The sequence below is a fragment of the Manacus vitellinus genome, unplaced genomic scaffold (genome assembly GCF_001715985.3).
Source record: "Manacus vitellinus isolate BGI_N305 unplaced genomic scaffold, ASM171598v3 scaffold_23_pilon, whole genome shotgun sequence".
Classification (NCBI taxonomy): domain Eukaryota; kingdom Metazoa; phylum Chordata; class Aves; order Passeriformes; family Pipridae; genus Manacus; species Manacus vitellinus.
Genome location: NW_021939718.1, coordinates 4014065 through 4036944, shown reverse-complemented (window position 1 = coordinate 4036944; position 22880 = coordinate 4014065). Strand labels below are relative to the sequence as shown.

At 37.9% G+C, this 22880-nt stretch overlaps 1 protein-coding gene across 1 annotated transcript in view; it reads left to right on the top strand.

Moving 5' to 3' along the window:
• The window catches only part of EFNA5 (ephrin A5), a 163216-nt gene that overhangs the window by 115378 nt on the left and 24958 nt on the right, over window positions 1-22880 (top strand). The window contains exon 2 of the mRNA XM_029959968.1: window positions 11171-11463. Within this exon, the coding sequence (XP_029815828.1) occupies window positions 11286-11463 (178 nt within the window). The 5' untranslated portion in view covers window positions 11171-11285. The remainder of the gene's footprint in view (window positions 1-11170; window positions 11464-22880) is intronic.

Below are 22880 nucleotides of genomic sequence, written 5' to 3'. Positions count from 1 at the left end.
CCATTTCCATGTCAAGAAAGAAAATACTTTTCCTGTGGGTCTCTTAAATAGAAACAAGAAAATTATGTAGCAAGAAATAAGTTCATTGATTGAAGTCCACTTTCCTGATAGCAAATTGTATGCAGATAAATAAATATATGTACTTGTTAGCTATTCTAACTTGGTTTTTACCTTAATAAGTTCAAATTGCTTTTAGTAATGTATTTGAATTTATAGGTTATTCATGTTAATAGCAAATTGTGGTTTCATACTGGAATTTCTTATGTTGCTGGATCTGTTTGTATGGGTCTGTGGTGCTTTTTTTTTCCCCTGTACATTTTGCTCAGGCTATTTTATATTATGTCTGGATTAATTCCTTTTAGCCGAAGGATGTGGATTATGACCAGAGCTTATTAAAATATACACGGTTTATTAAACATAAAAATACTGTGAAACATCTTGAGGATTAGTTTCATTTTATGCTCTTGCATGTTGGAAAATTAAGTTGTAGATTTTACCTGTTATGAGTTATTAGGGTGTCTGAGTCTCCAAATTCTAATTCAGTGACAAAATATTTTAAATTAATTTTGTTGACAGATTTTGAGATTAATAATAAACAACTATAACTTAATGTCAGAGAAAAGCATTTCTCTACAACAGCAACTGTAGGTATATGCAAGAAATAGTTTTATCAAAATGTATGTTTTTTCTCAAATGCTGCCCATGTATGTTTACTGGTGCAAACTGATGCAGTTTTTTTCCTCTGGGAGTATGAAAGAGATGGAGGTTTCAGTTTATAAAGTTAGCCATCACTCTACTTTTAATATATTAGTGAGAAAACAAATTTGTGAAGCTGACTTGTGCTGCGTGCACTTCCTTCTGAAAACTAGCTGAGGTTTATCTCTGTTACTCGGTGTGCAGGCCAACATGCTTGTTGGACAAATGTTCTTTTCTTTCATTTTGTGAGTGTGAGAAGCAAGACCTTTCTGCAGATAGGGCATTGTTCTCCATATCCATTAACAGATGTCAGCACATGCCTCAGGCAGGGTTAGCAAATACCACTCTCAGAATCACATTCCATCAAGGCTGATAGACTGTGTCTTCTACGTTAGACACATGGTCAACATATGTTGTTAAGAGTCCAGTTCAGAGTCTTTAGTAGTATTCCTACCTGTAGGGGTTTTCTGTTATTATTTTGTTTTGGTTTTTAAGAATTTAAACTCTGGAAAGGTTATTATCTTTGAAATGTGACTAACAGTAACTGTGTGTCACTACAGCAGAGCTCGGGTAAAACCTTTTTACTTTTTTAAGAACAGTAGATAGGTTATTGAATAAGCATACTGCAGTTTTTCTGGTATAGGAAGGAGGTAGCTGAGGTAGATTTTGTACTTTCAAGCAAAAGCATGGAATAAAAGATGAAGCTGACATGTTCTGTTTTGTTAATGTCTAAAGCAGACAAATGTAGAGTCGTGTGTGGAGGATATTGATGACCACATTTAAAAATATGTGAGTAGTAATTACCAGATCTCCTCATTCCACATCAGATAAAGTGGGATAAATGTTGCTGGTGAACTCCAGAGTAGTACTAATGTGAACACAAGTAATGAGCTTGTGTCCATAAATCAACTTAACAAAGAGACTGGCTTCAACCTGGACATTTTGGATTCAAAGTGTGGATAGAGGCTCTAAACACAAATCTGAGGCTGCCTTCAGTATCTGGTTGGGTGTGGTACCTTTCAGATATTGTTACTAGGCTTCAGCACTGAAGTTGCCCTGTAAATCTAAGTGATGCCTTTGACATAATAGTAGCTCTTCCTTTACCTTCGCCTCCCTTCTATCTTCATCCTTCTCTGCAACTTAAATGCCCACAGCAGTGGAAAATAAATAGTCAGGTAGTGTGTAGTCATTGGGTTTAAAGCTATCAGAGCTGAGACAGCTGGGAAATGAGAGCTTGACCTCATCAGGAGCAATGCTCTGACATGTTGCACCCCTTTACCACCCTGATCATCAACAACATGCCTGTGTTACTGAAGCCCCCAAGATGCAACAAGTTCTTTGCTTCACAAGTTGCAGCAAAAGAGAAATTCTAAGAGATAGGGGAAAGTCATATGTACCAGCTTTGAACAAACTTTACAAATGCAGAGTCTGAGGAAACAGTTTTAATACACAACATGAAAAATGTCCAGCTCATTGATTAGGAGGTGCAGGTTGGTGTGAAGTTAAGTGGGTGAAGGTGCTGCACTACTTGAGAATCTCTGGATTTATAGTTGGGAAATAAACGTTGATTTGTTAATTCCCTCCCTCATATCTACTCAGAGAAGAGCAATTAGTTTCTATTTTTTAATGTTTGCATTATCATTGAACGTATATCTTTCTGCAGTGCTAGCTATAAAAAATCCATACAGGACCCAGCTGTATAAATAAACATAATTATGAGTGTAAGGGGGAAATTATTAACCGTAAGTGGAGTAAACATATTTTTTTATAGAATTTATTTCTTAAAGAGCCTTTCAATAATAAAAATAACTAAAATATATGTCTATACTGTAAAGTCATTGGCACTGTTTACTGTTACGATGCAACTGAAATTTTTGTTCAGCAATAGAACCAGAAAAAAAAGGGTATTTCATATCTCTCAGGTTAATGGAATTAACACAGGTATGTCATTCAAAGAACTTGTGCATTTTAAATAGGACGTATCCCTTTCCCACTAAAACCCACTCCTTTCCTCCTGTGTTTTTCAGTCTTTTTTGCCATAGTTCTAATAGAAGCCTCGCTCTGGATGCAGGCTTTCTTTGTTTTGCAAACAATGTGTTTCAGGCAAGGCGCATTAAAAAAAAAAAAAACAACAGAAAAACCCCCATACAATGTGAAAATTTTTGATTTTTTTTTTTTTCCCTCCAGAAGGTTAAAGACTTCTACCAGACTGGTTTGAGGAAGTTTCTTGCTTCTGGAAGTTAAGAGAATTAAAAATTTGTAAGTGGTTACCTGCAGGATAACTGTAAATTTCAATAGTATGGGAAAAGTGAAGTTCAAGAAAGGGAAGCTTGATCAGTTATTTTACCATTGTTGTAAACCTTGGCCTGTCCTATCTAAGACGTTTCCAGATCAACTGCCAATGAAGGGGTTGGTGCTTCCAACATTTTAAAAGGTCTAGTTTTTTATCAGCACAGAATAAAAATAATTTTCCCGAATTTAGTATTTTTCTGGGTGAATTTCTTCTGTTCTGGCCAAAAATTTTGTGACTCTTCGGAGCTACTCACTGCTTAATGAGTTTGTTTCTTTAAAAACCTGAATGCTAGCTCAAACTGGTTTGTTTCATGTTTTTTCCCATGTTCTAGTCCCCATAGTAAATCACTTGTTTGTCTCATGTAAATAGGCAGTATAAAGTACCAGGTACAATGGTAGCTGGTGAGAACCCTGTTCTTTAACAACAACCCCCCCCCCCCAGCCCTCCAAACAAGAAAGCACAATGTCTTTCTTATACAGTTGGCTGATAAGAAGGGGTAAAGGCATGAGATTCTCTAGGGAGACGAGCCACATAAAACTGACGCTTTTTCTCATGAGGTCCATCTTAATGCATTTTTTTTTCTGCTTTTTGCTCTTGGACCCATCTAAGTAAATGTGAAAAATCTCCCAGATGAGAGGGACATAGGAGAATCAAAGGGGAAGGTAAATCTCCCACAGATGCATGTGAAGTGAAATGCAGGGAGATCACTGGGCTTGTTCAAGAAACGTGATAGGCGCTTGCGGCTGGTTGTGAAACAGTAATTTGAAGTCTGATGAACTCTTTCAAGTGCAGGAGCCTGATTCTGCTCAGCTGTGTAATTATGAGGGAAGGGAGCCAGCCGAAGGCAGAGACCTGGGTGCAACCTTTTGGGAGGCTTGTTCTGGCAGAGTGGGTGGGAGAGTAAAACGAAGGTTACAAATAATAAGTTTCTCTGCCTGATTGATAATGAATGAGTAATAAGTGGCCTTATTATAGTCATAAGTTTCCCATGGTAGCCTGATGATTGCAGAGAAGCTTTAGTGGAATGTGTGTGACCACATCTTATTTTGATCAGCTGTAGCACAGCAAAGCTGTGTAATTATCATAATCTAACAATTAGCCTGGCATCCTTTCCCAGTGTTTAATTACTCCAATAAATGCTAATTGAATAGAGGACTTAATGACAAGAGAATAAGTTTCTTTCTGCATTGTATACTTAGCTTGCAGTCTTTTCTAGGCATAATTTTTGAATACTGGTTTTTTTGAGCAACAGCCTTGATTTTGTGTCCTACATAGTGCTTTTTCATGGTGTCTTGAACTTGTTTTAACTTGTGAAACTGTAACCTAAGGACTAAAAGATCACAGACTGCTTCTTTTTATTAGAGGGGTTTTTTGTTTGCTTGCTCAGATTAGCAATATCCTGCTAGACATCTAAAATGTCACTGGCTTGCTACTGGTAGCAAACACACTTCTCTTAGCATCTGGAAAATGTTGAATTTTCTTTCTGTTTGAATAGAGCTAAAATTAAAATAGCTCTTTGATTGCTTCATTGTTTGTGCATTGGAATCATTGTTGATGTCGGCAGAGCTATGGAAACAGTTTATGAAATGTTGTGACAAAGCCAGTAAAAAGAGCAGGAAAGCATTAAAGAGGTTATTTTTCCATAGCACAGAAATAGCATCTTTAAAATTATCTGCAGTAAAATGGTACACTTAATCCCACAACCCCTCAGATAATTAACAACCACAAGATTTCCCCCATCACACTTAACAGCTTTAAGTTGAAATGAGGGGGCTTGACGTGTGTAAAAGAATAATGAGGCACAAATTCCACTACCATGTTCCAGTCATAGGATGTGAGGAGAGCTTGGAATGGCCTGGTGCACCACACTTGCTACCTAAACAGAGACAAAGCTATGAGAGAGCTCAGTACTGTGGAATGGTAAATAACTACATCATCACATCCTAAGAGCAATCAAAATGTTGTCCTTTTAAATGGTGTTAATGGTTTCCAGAAAATGTTTGGGTTTTGTGTATTATTTCATATACAAAAACCTACTTATCTCTCTGTTATTAATAATTTAAGCAAATTATTCCATAACCAGTTGATGCAAAGTTGAAAACTTAGTTTTCAACATAATTCTTTTTTCAGTTCAACCCTTTCCTGTGCCCGAGAGCATTTGTAAGAGATGTTTCTGTTGTCTAATAAATGTTTAATCTACTGGAGATTCAGCCTTTGTCAATGTAGTGGGTTGAGCCTGGCCGGATACCAGGTACCCACTAAAGCTGCTCTCTCCCTCTGCAGCTGGACAGAGGAAAGAAAAAAAAAACAGCTAAGGATAGCTTTAGATAAGAGCTGGGAGAGGTCACTTACTGATTACCTTCACTGGCAAAACAAAACTCAAAGTGGGGATAGTACTTATTTAGTATTTACTATTAACTATTTACTATTTATTACTAACAGGATAAGAGCCAAAGAATGAGAAATAAAACAGTCTTAAAAACACCTTCCTCCCCCCACTCTTTCCATGTTCTCCCTCCTCCCCCCCAGTGGTGCAGGTGGATGGGGAAGGGGAGTTACGGTCAGTTGTTGTTTCTGCCACTGCTCAGGGAGAGGAGTCCTTCTCCTGCTCCCATGGGGAGGACACAGGACAGTGTGCTTGATGCACCTCTCCGGTATGAGTCCATCTCTCAGGCAGCACTTCTTCCCAAACTGCTGTCCCATGGGTCACTCCTCCATGGGGTGCAGTCCTTCACAAATGAGCTGTACCAATGTGGGTCCCCCAGAGGGGCCACAAGTCCTACCCAAGAAAAACCTGCTCCAGCGTGGGCTTCCCTCTCCATGGTCTGCAGGTCTCCAGCAGGACCCTGCTCCGTCTTGGGCCTCCCACAGGGTCACAGCCTCCTTCATGCATCCACCTGCTCCAGCATGGGCTCCTCCATGGGCTGCAGGTGGGTCTCTGCACCCTGATGGTCCTCCCTGGGCTGCAGGGGCACAGGTGCTCCACCGTGGTCTGCACCACGGGCTGCAGGGGAACCTCAGCTCTGGTGTGTGAGCACCTCCTGCACTGACCTTGGTGTCTACTTTGTTGTTCCCGTGTTCTCACTCAGCTCTTCTCTGGCTGGAAATCTTCTGCGCAACAACCTTCCGTTCTTAAATATGTTATCACAGAGATGTTACTGTTACTCCTGATTGGCTCGGCCTTGGCCAGTGGCAGGAAGTCTGTCCTGGAGCCAGCTGGCCTTGGCTCCACTGGACAGGGGAAGCTTCTAGCAGCTTCTGACAGAAGCCACCCCTGTAGCCCCCCTCCCCCTGCTACCAAAACCCAGCCACAGAAACCAGCTACATTTGGGATACTTATGGGATCTTTTTACCTGGCTGCCTTGTTCATGGTACTTGTAGGAATAGACTTCTTTCTGAGACCTCACTGTTTCCACTAAATTTAGTTTAAAGTGGCTTACTGGTCATGAAAATAAAAAGGGGGAGCTGAGTGACCAGCAGTCACGAGGTATGCACATGTGCTGCCTCACAAAAGCCTTTTTTCCTTAGGAAACAGAGCAGGCAACTTTTTGCTGTGCTGTTTCTGAAAAACTATGGTCAATTGTGGTTTGTATTTACCCAAAGAATAAATTAATTCAGTGAATATTGTTGATGTTCCTTTACATTTTGGATTATCAGACAACAGGGCAACTGGTGTAAGGCATTCAGCAGTGGCAGTGTCCTCCCTCTGTCCATTGGTGTTAACAGGCTGTGCGGGTGTCAGAATTGGGGTCATTTGCATCTGATCCCTTCTGATACCTGACTGAAGACCAGAATTTTGTAATTCATTGTCAGAGCAGTTATTTGAAGTCTTTTCTGGTTCAAAGTGAGGCCTTGCCACATGCATTTGACAGAACAGACTGCAAACAAAGAAAGGTTGACATAGTAAAAGGCAAATTTTCCAGTACACTTGACTTGAAGTAGAGCATCTGGTATGTCGATTTTACAGGAAGGGCTATAGCATATAACTAATAGGATTTGTAGGGGAGGCAACAAGCAGAAGCTATCTAAACGATCTAAATATCTGTTCAAATAAATTGTCACTTGTTTCAGTGACCAGCAAAGTTATTAAATTCAAGATGAACCCCTTCTGCTTCAGGACTTAAAATTATGAAGAGAAGCATGCACACAGTGTACTTTCACTTTTTGTTAATGGATAAACACAATACAGAAGGCATTAATTACTTTAAAAGTGTTTTGCTGGTCTTGTGTTTCTGTGGTTAAAATAACCACCAAGTTATTTCTCTGCATCCTAAATACCTGGACATTTCATCAGTGGCACTTGAGCACAGAAACATTCCTATGATAGCCTTTGCTGGAAGCAGTATGCAAGTTTTGCGTAGCAAGCTGACGTTTGTTGGTTATGGAAATGCTTAGATTAAGAAGCTAATTGACTCTGTTTTTAAAATGGCTTCTATAACACTACTGCCTAATAGTAGCTTTGTAGTATGCAGGTTCCCAAGACATTCTTTGAATGCTACCTGACAAAAAACAAAGGTTAATTATATTTGAAGAACAGCTGTGTTTTGCTGTATTTAAGCTAGAGTGCGTGGAGACAAATAACATAATTAGCAAGAAGGTTTGTAGATCCTGTCAGATTTTTGGAGAAGCCTTTTTGGTTGATTTCTGCCACAACATAATGTTCTCCTATGGAAATCTAGAGAGGACTGTTTTTTTCCTTGCAGTGGGGTTTGTATAAAGATCCTTATCTTTATACAAAGATAAGGATATCGCATTGTTCCAGAAGGGTGTGGGAGTCTGGGTGAGAATCTACCAGAACAGGATGAAGACTTAATTGAGAAAAGTACATCAGTAGCATTATTAGAAAACTTTCTGTTCTGAGTGGGACTGGATAAAGGGATGGGAGGTCTGCTATTCCTATCATCTCGGCAAACATCTGTTAATGGATTCCACCTTCCCTTTACGTGTTTTGATTTTCTCCATATATAGATAGCTTTAATTTGAAATGGAACTTTTGTTTCAGTCTAGTACTTGACATTACCCTATTAGTAAGAGGTTTTCAGCCTGTGTTTTCCTCTCAAATGTGGCTGAAGATTCTTGGAAGTGTGTTTCTGAGGTGTTTCCTTTAATAGCTTTGAGGAATCTGAGCTGATGAAGTGTTTTGTGAGTTAACTCGTGGCCATCTCTTGTCTTTCTGTTTAGATTAGAGGACTTTGCATTTCCTCTTTGAGGAGGTAAATACAACACTACTTGTAGATGGAGAAATGAGAATGGTCTCAGCCACTTCTGGAAACATAAAATTAGTTCTGCCTCTCTTTAGTACACTTGATGAGGTTTTAATTACTGACTTCTTTGAGATACTCCAAGAGGGGAAAAAATACTTGCTTTCTGAATCTTAGTTGGCCAATAACCTGGAGTAAAGAGACTTCACTCAGAGCTGCCTGATAAAACACCTCAGTACATGTTTTCCCTGGAGCAGATGTACTGCTGTGCCAACAATACTGGCTAAAGGCCAGTTTAGATCACTTAAAATATGCACCATTTCTTCCCATTTTAAATGTGTAAATGTAAACACTTTCTAGCTATGGTGAATGACTGTGGAATGAAACTTGAGAGAGCAGGGAAACAGGGAGGAAAAGACACTGGGATAAAAAGGACTTGGTCCATATGTTTCAGTCTCAGACCTGCTTTGCAGACTGCAGTTAACAGTGTGTGGAATGAACGAAGACACTTAACTGCTTCAGCACTTAAATAAAGGAGAAATAAGAAGGAATCTGCTAAAATGCCAGTGATCAAAGAGGAAAGTTGCATTGTGGTTTTGTTTATTTAACAAGAATACAGTAGGAAACTTTGCCAAAAGGGAAACAGATTAGCTCATTTTTGCGGTATTGGGTAGAACATGTCAGTGGTGCAGGTTATGAATTTGATTTCATTGCTAACATGGATTTAAGGTGTGCTCACCCATTTAGTTGTCTGCCTCTTTGTACTTACCATCTCCATTATCATGGACTGTGCAGCTAGATTCTTCCCTTCAAATTCAGCTATTTACAGGGTAGATTCCCCCTCTAGACTCTTCTTTTGGTTAAAGGAGAGAAATAGCTGCATCTTATTACAATGTACCTTGGGCCTAAAGAGGCCAGATGAGTTGGACTTAAGAAGTTGACTTAAAATGTGGAAAAACAGTTCACATAAGGTTATTTGTGTTGTAGAAGTCTAATAATAAGGAGTTCAGTCTGATCTTGACTGTATTATGTATAGTATTAAGTATTTTAGAAATAATAACATGTTTTAATAATAATAATACATATAATGTATCAAGTATAGTCCTGGAAGCATACAATTTCTGTCAGAAAACTGTAATTGGGCATTATTGTGAAGGCATAGGCTGATATAAGAGGTAACCTTGACAATCCTTTGAGAAGATTCCATTGTCTATCACCTACACGGTTAAAAAAAACACATGCATACACAAACGTATATATAAATATATATTACTTTTTACTTACTAAAACTGTAACTGAAAAAATAGAGATGTCACTGCCCAAATGTGACTTCTCTATTTGTTACTTACACTCTTTTTCATTATCTGCAAGAAATGGCATACTGTTAACTGATTCAGAGAACAGACACCAATTTGAAAACAATACATTTTTGCAAGTGTGTTAAGTGGATGTCTGTTCAGGTGACACATTTTCAAAGAACTGAAGTACAAAAATACATATTTTAACCAATGGTTTAGATAAATGTAAATTCTACTGGAAGAACTGTTGTTCAGAGAGGCTTTTCCATGTTACAGAGTGGAACTGTGAGGCTGTGCACTGGCTGAAATTATACAGATATATCATGCTTTGATGTGTATGCAGTTTTTCTTCTTTAAAAAGCTATTTTATTGAAGTTAAATTATTGTAGCGATATGAAAAGGTATAGTTTGCTCTGAATTTATCCTTAGAGGGCCAGCAAATCATTGCTTTTTCTCTGAAATTAGATAGAAGGATCCAGATGGCAGATTTCAAGCCCATCAGGTGTTTAAAATATGCCCCTCAGCTAAAAAGTATTATAGTTAAATCTGTCATGGCCTTTTTATTGCTCTGTGGTACACTTGACAAGTGCAGCCGTGAAAGAGAGAAGCTACAAGTAGCCCAGTCAGCCTGAAGTGGAGTAGGTCAGTGGTTGGTTTCTTTAGCTGCCCCAGGGAGTTTAATGGACATACAGACCTGGTTTATGGAATCATTAAATCCATCATAGTATAAGCTCCCATGGAGGCAGTGAATTTGTTCCCGTAGTTTCTTCCAGATACTATGGTAGGCATTAGAAAAGTAATGTAAGTGAAACATGGAGGGTAGGAAAAAGGAAACCCTCCCCACCAGCAAAATGAGCATTCCACATCCCTAAGGAGTCATCAGTAATAATAACAGCAATAATAAAATGCATCTCAGCTGGTGCCTTGCACTGCATTTCTCAACTGGCACTCACTCAGAACTGTCACATTAGGCTGAGTGCTGATAATTCGTATCCCAGAATCCTGTCATCTGAACAGAGCAACGTCTCCACTGTGTACTTCTGGCAAAGGAGAAGCACTGCTTTGCAAATTTCTTTAGAAAGCAATATGGACGTTTCTTTACATCTTGACAAACTGCTGCTAATTATGAAAAAAGAGTAACCTATTTGTGTTCACGTAGTAACTATTAAGTACTTGCAGTCAAATCTGCTTTCAGCACAGGGGTGATTATTGCCTGATTAAGAGAAAAGGATATGTCTGGTTTATTTATTTGCATGCATAGGCAGATGTTTTTATAGACACTGATTTGGGAAGGTTGATGCAGTTTTGGCTTCTTTGCTGCTTCTTGCTTCTTTCTTCAATTAAAAAAACCCAAAATCAGTACTAGATAAAGCAGGTGCTCTCTTTGTTTGTTTGTTCAGTAAACTGTAGGGGAACAGTGCCTATAACTTGGTGTTAGCAACAGACTCATTTTGTAAGAGAATAGAGCAAAACCTTTATCCAGAAGGTTGTATGATCATGGTCCTGCATAATCAGTCTCTGATAGCTCTGGTGAATTGTAAGGATCATTTTTCAGAGTGAATGTGCATGGCTGGAGTGAAATGAAGTGCCATTAGTGATGCCCCTTTTATGAGAATGTTACCCTGGTACAAGGTCATCCTGAGTTAAATGTGCTCATTTTTGAACTCCTCTTGTGATTTCAGATTCCAGAGAGGCGACTACCACATCGATGTCTGCATCAATGACTACCTGGATGTGTTCTGCCCTCACTATGAAGACTCAGTGCCAGAAGATAAGACCGAACGCTATGTTCTGTACATGGTGAACTTTGATGGCTACAGCTCCTGTGATCACACTTCCAAGGGGTTCAAGAGGTGGGAGTGTAATCGGCCGCATTCCCCAAATGGACCATTGAAGTTCTCGGAAAAGTTCCAACTCTTCACGCCCTTCTCACTAGGATTTGAGTTCAGGCCAGGCCGGGAATATTTCTACATCTGTGAGTATATAGAGATTTCCCATTGTTGCACAGCAGGTGTAAGAAACCCAGCTAATTTTTCACCTATGTGCTGTGAAAATACAGAGGGCCAAGTGGTATAAAATGCAGATGTCTTACAGCGAACACAGGCTTAAACTGTCCCCAGATACATTAGCTAGGAGTCTAGCTAGTGAAAATGAGATTAAATCACAGTTTCTTGTCTCACATGAAATAGCACGTCAGCCTGTTTACTGAACCACAGTTGATATTTAAAGTAAAATGCACTTTTACTTTTATTTCAGCACTCTGAGGTGGAGGAGGATTGGGCAAGAAGGGTAGTATGGTAGCTGTCCCCAAATATGACGAAAACCCATTAATCCTTTGCATATGAAATACCTGGATTTTCTTATTTGCTCAGATTAAATATTCTTATCTCTGTAGTATTTATGACCCAAGGAAAGTGAGGTCTGTGCGGTTTTTCAGTGGTATTATGGTGCTGATGTCAGTGGTCCAGTGGTATTTAAAGTCATAATTTCTTAGGCTAAGTAATCCCAGTGTGTAGCTAAGTGGCTCTTTTTTTCTACCTTCCTTTTTTCCCCCCAGCTTTTTCATGGGTGAGCTGTTTCTGTCAGTGTGGGTGATGGGAGTGCTCTGGGAGCAGGAGGCAAGCAGATGAGAAGGCCTGATCAGGGCTGCTCTGGGCACCCAGAGGATGTACAGGAGATGGCATATGGGTCTAAGCAAGTATAAACAGCAGGAGGTTAAAAACAGTGAATTAAGAGAACTGATTCTTCGACTCCACTGAGCAACTCATTTATTTAATACTCTCAACAAACATCTTATTACATCAACTTGTTTTGTACCTGTCTCTGTCGCTTGTAACAAGTTTCGACTGCTCCAGCAGTACTTTTTTCTTTTTTAGTGTTAGGCTACAGAGCTGAAAGCTTTAGACAGACTCTAGATCCCAATAAATATCGCTTTCATATGTGTAGCTGGCCTTTCTACTGTGAAACAGTCATTCCGGCTCATTTCACCAGAGAAACTGAGTACGTATGATCCCTGTTTTTCAGCCTCATTTCTTCATCATTGAGATTTTTGTTTTCTCTTTCTTAATCTACAGGGAAATAAGGGTCCTAGTGGATAGTTTTCCATTAATTTCTTTTTCTTCCATCAAATAAAAACCTTTAGTGAGTGGTGGTTTGTCATCAGAAGAACTGTGCCTTGTTACTGTGCTTCAGCACAATAGCATAAAAAATACTAAAAATAATTAAAAAAGCAAATTTTAATTTTATTTAAAACTGTTTTTTTATATAGCCATGCAAAATGATGTAAAAATATCAGAGTTAAGTAGATAATGTTCAAGGTAAATAAATCTCCATTGTGTAGGCCCAGCCCTACTTGTGTCACTTCAAACAGAGTTCTGTGTCAATCAGAACTCTGGTATCAGGCTCCCTTGGAACAGTAGGGGGTTTTTTTGTGTACTTTATAATTTGTTTTTGTTTTTTTTCAATTCATTTCCAGACCTTCTGTAAAATAAATAGGAATAGTTAGGTTAAGGAATGCAGTCTTTATCATCACAAGGTTGCAATAAAATGTAGCACAGGGTTGGCATAAGTAGGTGCAAGCCTAAAAAAAAATAAAAATAAAAATAAAAATTGGTCTTTTAAATTTTTTAAAAAATAAAAAAAGATAAATGTTTAATAAAGATGAAAACCAAACATGAAAGTGAAGGAAAAAAAATGAGCAATCTCAGCTTGGGCTGTCCAGCTAATAGCTTGATTTTTAGACCATACAAAATCCACTGACCTCTCAAGAAAGACATTATTATTGAAATACACCCAGGTTGCTTATACCTGTTTTTTCTTATTTGTGGTTAAATTCAGTATGTCACTAAAAATCGTGTAACATTAATTTAAAAGCCTATAACTTTAGTTTAACTGAGTCATTTAACTGCCAAGGGTTCCCTTCAAAATAATTGTCCAAAGTGCTTTAAAAGTTGAAGAGCTTTATGATATTCAACTGCATTGAGATGGAATTCTTTTTTTTGAAGAAAGGTAAAATAGCAAAAAATTAGCAAAGAGATGTAAAGTATTAGTTTAAACTAAGCTTCATGGTTTAGGGACAAAAGAAAAACATTTTTCCTTCTTTTCTGTAGTTTAAGTATTTTTTCCTTCATTCTTGACTTTAATGAGAACAGTGACAAGGCTGACACTGCAGCAGTTACAGGTAATCACTGTACACTAAGTTAGCAATAATATACATACCTTCTCAGGGTACGGTTGTCCATCCTGGAATGTTTTTTCTCATAATTTGTACTGAAGAAACAAGCTGGTAAAATGTTGTTTCTTTTTTTCTCATCACAATTGTAGGCAGGTGCTAGTTCAGGCAATGGAGACCACTTTTGTTACCTTTCTGTAGCTGCATGTTAAAGAAATTAGTGCTTTGCCATGAAAGGCTTCCTTTCCTTTCTGACTTTTGCCCTCTCTGCAAGAGAAATGGAAGGCTGACTATATAGGATCAGTCTGGCACATTCTATTTAAGGGTTACAAAATATGTTGTGTCACCTGGACCTCTGGAAAGACAGAAATAATAAGTAGCTGGTTAGCTTAATTACTGTCTGGTGCTTTGTCAGAATTCTTCACTGTTTATCTTTTAAGGATGTGGCTTGCCTCTCTTGCTTTCATTAGTTTCAGCAAATGCAATAATTTGTGAACAGTCACTGTTTGTTTGTGTGAACAGTTCATTTGGAAAATGTCAGTTTTCCTTGTTATGCCATTGCCTTCATATATTGCTCAGATGAACTTGGATCTCCCTTCTTGGCATGTTCATTCTAGGAAAATGCAAGAAAAAAAATCTTGTCTGTCTGATATAAAATTTACATTGAAGAAGTCAATTAAACATTATAGTCGTGCAATCAAAAAGTACTGATTAAGTTTACTTTTGAAAGAAGAAAAGCTTATTAAATATTTACAGAGAAATTAACTTTTATTTACTTAGGGTGGGCTGGGGAAAGTAAATAATGTACCATGACCTGAAGTTTCAATTTTTACTTAGTTCTTAGCAGGTACTCACCACAGGTTAGTGTATGCTAGTGTGAAAAAAACCAAAATAGTATTACTACTGAAACAGAAGCAAATGGAATATAGAGAAAGCAGAAACGGAATAGTGTCATGGCTGTGATTTTAACGTCCTTTGGAAGGGACCATAAGTTTTGGTATTCAGATTGGTGAGAGGTACGTGCACGGTGAGTTGAACTCAAAAGCAAGGAAGGGAAGAAAGTCCTAAAATGTATAATGTTACTTAATTACATATTTCAAAATGAGTGTATAATTTCCATTATTTTAACTTAATTGTGGGGGATTTAATTTTATTAATGTGCTAGGTATTGAATAAAATACCAGTGACAGCTTGGCAAATACACATCAGGGCTGTTGAAATAAAAAAAAAAGGAAGACGTGGCTGGAAGCAGGCTGCTACAGATTACTGCAGAATCCTGACCTCAGTTTCCAAACCATGCTCCTGTGTTGATTTAAGCTAGAGCACATTGCTCTTTTCTTGAAAACAGTGCATCATTGGTGTGGTGTCAAAGGTTGTACCAGTACTAAACTGTAGCATATGTTTTTCCAGTTATTTCATTCAAGAACTTGGTTATTGTATGGGATTTATCCTTAAGAAATCCGTGGCATTTTTATCATCTTATCCTCCAAGATTTTATAGGTATTGTTTATTTAGGCATTTGATCATTATGAATATTTTCATTTATATATGCTTATACCCTTTTCCTAGAAAGACAGGTAGGTTTGCTCTTCTTCACAGTCCTCTTGCTGCTTGCCTCTTCTCCACAAGATCCTGAGGATTTTTTCTAGCAGTTAGCAAGCTTTACATGAAATGTATCTAAACATAACTTATGGTTTTTTTCTCCCATTCTCCTTGAGAAAAGAGCTCCTTTGATCTTTTAAAAATACTGTTGTTTTACCTGTGGTTTATTTGTATAACCTCTTTTTGTTAAAGTTTCTTTCTAGTTTTATCTTCTGCATGTGTCTCTGATTTTATTTCAAAATGTTTGTGCTGTTTCTTTGTGTCACCTTTGTCTTTGTTGTCACCATTTATTTTCATGAAGCTTCTGATTGTCAGTTCAGAAGGCCTTTGGGAAATTGATAATGTGATTTTATGATTCGAATTTAATTATGGTTATAAATAACATTTTTTAAGTTGTTCTTATATTTACGATTAAATTAAGAAGCAGTTTGTAAAGTTGTACTTTCAGTTGTACGTGTGCTTCTTAATAACATCCAGCCATCCTGTACTCCTTTTCCTCATAGAATGTATTCCCAAGCAGCCTGCAATATTACCTGTTGCTTGATTTTTTGTTTGTGTTTGTCCCTCATCATCCTTGTTTCTCTGCACTAATTCCTTCTTTTCCTGAAATTTCTGATTCTGAGGGCTTTTATTCAAGTTACATTCCACCCTAACAATTTTAGCTGCTGCTTCTATAGGAAAACCTGTGATTTGCATTATTTCTAATATTAAATTATCTCTCTTCTGTTTGCTTGTTCCTTCTCTGTGTCTGGAAGTTGTCCTCACCATGTTCCAAAAACTGTGGAACTGTTTGAAAATCCTGCTGTCATTTTTCTCTAACAACTGCCAGGTAGTTGGACCATCCCTCTGCAACCATCTGCACACCTCTGGAAGGTTCTTTAATTCTAAAGATCTTAAGGAAAAAAAAAGTAGTAGAAAAAAGTGTTTGAATACTCCACGTCTACTGCCTGTTAATTAGGTAGTTAGCTTATCATATTAAGGAGGTCTCTAGCTAAAGTCTTGTTGAGGCAGTAGCTGTCCCTGATGACAGCAAAGCTGAACTTGCTCTCTTCTCCCCCTTCTACCATGTTTTGCGGTGCGTTTAAGAGTTGAGTGCTTGTTTGTGCTCTTGTTTTTCTTCAGTCTCTGCTACAATCCTCTGTCTGTTTCACTGTTCTGTGCAATTTTATGTTCAGTGATCAGGTTAATTTTTGGGAGGGTTACTGGCTTTTTGTCTCAAAACTGTAAGCATATTTTAAGTTGTTATCATCAACTTACCCTGTGCCTGTTCACTGCTTTCCAGCTGAGATGTTTGTAGTAGAACCTGTACTGAAATGCTTTCTCCATGTGGCCTAACCGCTGAATTTCTGTGGATGGGTAAGGACATGAAACTACCACTGCTTGCTGCTGGTGGTGGTTGTGTAAGGATTTTTGATTATTAATGAAGAATAATTGGCAGAGTTTAGAAGTCTTAAGTCACTGGGGAGAACTGTGCATGTCCATATACAGATCAGCAGTTAGCATAGGAAGAGCAGTGTTCACTTTTTATGGAAATTAACACAGATCTAACAATAGCTTTCCACGACTAGGAATCTGGAATAGCTTCCAGACTGCTAACTTGGCTCTTATTCTTTTAGGAGTGGTTTCAGTGTGGCAAGAATTAAGAAAGGTGACTTTGCAGAGACAAGGTTGAATAGCCTGTGATACTATATGGGAAAAAACTACAGAGAAATCTTTACACTATAATTTGTTAACAGTTACTTGGTATTTTTCATATGCTCAAAAGAAGAAGGATATTAAACAGCTGCATAGAGCTCATTGCCCTTGCTCGAGTACCACCTTAATATTAGTAGATATCAATGTTTTGCATGAATGGGTACAACTCACTGTAAGATGATTATTTGATTTAGGGATCTCTACATTTGCTAGAGGTTTAGTTTCATGTAATGGGAGCACAAAACAGAAGGACTGTGAGCTGTAATTTTATCTTGTCAGAACAGGTAAATATAAGTCCCCCAAAAAACTACACTTCTCTCTCTTTTTATCATCATGTTATAAACCTGGAAATGTTGCTTTTTCAGAACCAGTTGGTGTTGTCAGCACAGCAGTTTCTACTGTTGACTGTAGATCTTTTGGTAGGAGGTTCTCTCTAGGGGTGTAAGTACACTGTTTCTCAGGTTTTGAGTCTGACTTCAGGAAATTCCTGCTAGAAAAGGAGATAATGTAAAGAAGACAGCACAACTACTCAGTTGCATCCTGGAGAGTATTAGAATCAATCAAAGGTTACTGGAACTTGAAATCCTTGGGACAAAGTTTAGCTTTATAGGGTTGTATGAACTCTAGAGAAATTAGTAGAGCAGATTAATGGTAAGTCTTGTCGTGACATACTTGGCTTGTACTGGGGACAGTGAACTCTATTTATTCATAGGCTAAACTTTTATTAGAAGTTGCCAAAATGGTTGATTTAAGTAGCAGATCTTTTTCTTTGGAAGTGAAGACAGGATTTGTCTTTTATCAAGTGGAAAAATGCAATCTCTCTTCAATTCAGCAGGTGTTAGTTAATTTAGGTGCTGCTGATGCTTACATTTCCTCATTGTTTCTTGAAGACATGATGTCAGAAGATCACTTTTGGAACTCTCTCTCTGGACATCCTGGTTCACACCAAAAGCTGAAAAATGAAGATTAACTAAAGAACATTATTAAAGGATGCTGAGAGAATGACAAACATCTTAAGTGTGTTAATTGCAATTTTCTTTTGGATAAACATTGTTTATTGCCAGGTTCCCCATTAACCTTTCAGTCAAGATATGATCAGCATAAACACTGATGCTGCTTTGACAGCAGTGGTATCAGACATACCACTCTACTACGAATCCCGCTTTGATAGCTGGTTTACCAGAATCACTTGAGATGTTCTGAATGAAATCAAAGCAATTGAGAGGGTTTGATAAATGTGTACTTTAAAAAATATTTTTTGTGATAACATTAGACAGACAAGGAAGGTGACTTTTACAGGGCATTCATGCTTAGCTTAGCGTGTAGATTAAAGGACTGGTTTGTGTTAGAAAGCATCAGAAGGATTAAGTGCTGGTCCTGCTTAAAAGAAAGCAGAAATAATCACTAATTGTCTAATAGATTTTGACGTTGGTTGTGTTCTTAGAATCCTCAAAGGGAACGTTAAAAGCTGTTGAATAATTTGGGACTCGGGAGAAATCCATATAAGAAAAAGAAGAGAGAATGCATGGAAGTGCTGGTCTCTATCGTTTCAGTTTTTCAAAGGGAATGAATGTCTTTCAGAAAACAAGTTTAAAGAAGATTTGGATTCACATGCTTCAAAAATTCAGATGCCATTAACATCCTGATAGTAGGAAAAACATAAAAGAGAGGCGGTTATACTATATATCTGCATCTTTTAAAGTTATTTAGAGCATATTTTGTAAGGTCTTCACCCCTCCATGAAGACCAGTGACTTGTGTTGCTTTCTAGTGAAGTGCTGATTTTGGACATTAGCAGAACAAAGGAGTGACCACAGTTGGAAAGATGGATGACAAGGTTTTCTTTCCTCTGTCCTTTTTTTGTTTCTCACCTGTGCTGCTTGACAAAAGTCAGTTAATTTTGTAGGAAAATAAAGCATGTTTTGAGCTTTGTTATTATCAAATCCCAGGCATTAAAAAGATGGATTGGTTAGACCTTGGATAAAAAACCTTTAAGGAGCATTAGGAACTCAATGAGGCCATATGTGACGCACCTGCCTTAAAACAAATGGTGACTAAATGTTCCATACTGATGACTGTGATTTTTTACATTTGTGATCCTTGTAAAAATCCCATTGCAATTTTCTTAAGGGTAAGTGTTTAAATTTCAGTGTTCTGCTGGAAGTACCATTGAATGAATTGCTCACAGCTCTTTAAATCCTGATGGACCATTCATCAGTCCTTTCTTTAAATCAGTTTTGATGTTCAACAGCTGCAACTTAACATCTCTGAGGTGGCTGCACATAGCTGGTGGGTGAGACTTACTGTAGTGGTACTTCACTGGAATGTTATGAGATTAATAAGGTGAAGCATGTGGATTCCTTGGATGAAAGAACTCATAGAAGTGGAGAGTAATATTAATAATTATCTGAGGACTTGTAACTCTGTAACAGTGTTCTAATTTGATTTCTGAGCAAACTGAAACCTGTTTAATGAGCTGTTGTATTGGAAGTACACGTTTTGTAACATGGAGCAGGTGCCAACAGAAATGGAAATAGCATAGCAGTGACATTTGGAATAGCAGTGTTGTACTTCATTGCCTCCATGTCATCAGCATGTTAGTCTCCCTGTTCCTCAGACTAAATTACCAAGGTAGCACTTTCTCTGGTGATACTGTATGTGTCATGATACAAGCTTGATTATATATGCATGCCTGCAACCAGTAGACCAAACCCAAACTACCTCAAGATAAAAATGCTTCCACATGCTGAGCAATTGGCTGATGATCTTGTTTCATAAGTTAATATTCAGCATCTAACTCCATTATTTTCTTAAATACTTGGATTTAAAAGAAACAGATTTGTTTCTAAGCTACCTAACCCTCTGATATTAGGAGAGGCTTTAAAATAGGAAAAGGTTACAAAATTCCCAATAATTTCTTTTTATTTCCCAGTAATGCATACTATTCAGACAAGGTGGCCAAAACTCTGGGCGCAAAGTGGCACATGCAGTTAATACTTCTGTCTTGGCAAATCAGCATAAGTTATGTAGAGAATAAGATTTTTTCTCACAGAGTATTCAGAAATAGATAGAAGTGCTTTATTCTGAAAAATCTTTTCAGCCTTTTAAATGTTTCTACTTTCCCTCAAAAAAGCAGTTGGTCATCCTCAGATCTACATTATTGGCCAAATGAGATTTCTACTGCCTCTAAAGTCTCCCTGGTTTCCCTTTTACATCGTAGATATTTAATATTTAAAGTATCAAGTGGTATAGCCAGCTAGATACAGCACTGCTTGAGGGAATTAAGAATGGCTTGAAGGTGTATCAGAATTTCACTTGTGCCATACCTCTGTGCACAAGAGTAACCAGGCTCCTGATGATGGATATGGGGAATAACATTGCGGTTGCTCATCTTCTGGGGGCGAAATGATCTTAATTATTTGAAGGATAATCAGAGTGGCAGTATTTTAATCAATTTAGAGAGCCCTGACAATTCAGTCATAGTGACGTTCAAAACGTGTTCAGGTAAAAGTGCACCAGAACAGCTTAGTTAACCTAAATTATATTTTAGGAGTTGTGGGTGAGGACATTGTGAAGACACAGGCTTGGATTTCTTCTTAAGTATTTTTTTGACACACCTGTTTGTGGTAATACTGGGTCATTTTCCTTTATCTCAGTGCTTGTAACTGCATGTGGACTACTTTTCTCTAATATTTCAAGGTTTTTCAAGAGACATTCAGGTGTGAGGCATTGAAGAATGTACTATCCTACAGCACAGAGCTCTGTATTGGGACTGAAGTCAGGATCTGTAGCAGCAGCTGCAACAGGACTTGCTGTCTACCTTAAATGTAGTGCTTCTCTTCATGAACCTGGGTACTGTAAAAGAATGCAACGTGTCCTGTTGAAGAGGGCTTAGTATTAACACCTCTTTGCTTCTGGCTAGTGATGCGCAGATAAGTCATGAATTTGTGTTTCCCCATGAAAATTGGAATGAAGTTATGTGTGTAGTTCCTGTTGGTGATCCATGGAGTTGGGATCTGACTTCCTTAGTTCCTATCTGTAAAGAGGATCAAGAAGAAGAAGGGAAGAATGGCATAATGAAAAGTCCACAGGCACATCAGCAAGGTAGAAAATGCTTTTCTTTCTCAGAGAGAGGTGTAGAAGCAAAGCACATGTTTGTTCAAAAATAAAGGTGTGTTCCGGTGAGGATGATGGTGGCAGTGTTGTGTAGTTCATACGTGAGCAGCTGATGTGGGTAGGTTTTTGTTTAGCAATCTCTTTTATCAAATTTTCTAGTATTTCACAAAAGTTTTATTTTATTGGCAGATCAATATAACCAGATAAATTATAATGCTGCTGGAGTTTCAAATTAATAATCGCGCATAAGAGTACATTTAAAGTACATTTATAACAAGGCAGAGATACTAATTGTTGAACTAGTTGTCTGCACTAAAACATGCTACTGACTAGGTATCGGAAACAACAGCCACTTCAGAGGTCTCGACAAAATGTGCAACTTTCAGCTTATAATAGGAGCGTTAGGTGGCTTTCACTGCTGGCACTTTCCCACCTTCCTGAGCAGAACAGTCAGCCAGCATGGTTAGAAGTTATTGCCAGAGATATTGCCAAGATATTCCTTGTCTGTAGTTCCTACACCTGTGGTAGCTTTGCTTAGAAATGTACACCAGTGCAACGGCATTTTTTTTGTTCGTAGTCCCACTTGAAATACTCAATGGCAGCTCAAGCAAAACTGTGTAAATTAGTCACTGTCACGTTTAGGCATTAAAAGAGGAATTAGTAATTTATGTTAATCACAAATGTTTCTCCAGGTTTTATTAACAAGCAGATTGGCTGCCAAAATCCTTTTTGGAAGACATTTTTTTCCCTCCCAACTGCTACAGAGAACAAAATAGTTATTATGGGCACTTAGATAAAGATTAACGGTTTCAGCAATTCGTTTGAGGAGAACTGTATTTTACCATACATTCCACTTCAGCGCGGACCATCAACAACCAGCATGAGTTGTTGCCTCCTTGATAAAATTTTACAGTGGAAATACAAGATGGTGTAATTCATTTTAAGAACAGAAACAGTTTAATCAACAAAGCAGAATGAGGTTAAAAAAAACCCCACCAGACCCAAATTTCTTAATTTTTTGGCAAGTCCAAATTTCCAGTGGGAGAAGTGAGATGTCTATCTGACTGCTCTTTTAGCAGGTTTTGATTCATTTTTGTCTTCATGCTTTCTTTTTTTTTTTCCCACATCATGCCTTTTTTTTCCTCAAGATGGCTTCATGAGTCCTATTTAGATGTCTGGGAAAAAGTAGTACATGTGACCGCTTCCTATTCTGTGTATCTGCAAGTAGTTCTGTGGAATACTCTAGGAGTGGTCCATGAACCTGGTACTACAGGGTGTGAAGAAATTACTAGAATGATAAGAAAGAGGTCAAAATAAATATTGCAGGATTTAACAGCAATTCAGGCAGACTGCCAACATGATCTTCACACTTTCAATGTGTTTTGGACAGACAAAATCATTTTTCTAGCATACTCCTTTTTGAGCTTATCATGTTCCAAGGCATTAAAGGGGAGACATGCTATATTTTATTCTATTATGGCTAGCTCCCATTTTGCTTCCACTTTTGCATTTTAGGATGGTATAAAATGAAGGAAATCTAAAGGTAAGTGAAAAATCAGATGTTTTCTACAAAGGAGACAAACAAGGGTTGAAGGAGAAAAAAGCTCATTATAGAGAGATTAGAAAATTAATTGGTTGGTGGCTCTGACAGTTCCCATTGGATGTCTGAGGATCCTGTGAAAAGAAGGTATAGTCTCAAACATAACATTTCTTTCTATTATTTCTTTCTTTCGTGTAGAGACTCCTCTGAAGCATCATTAGGTTCTAATTATTTTCAGTGAAATATTTCACAAGAAAAGGGCACGATAA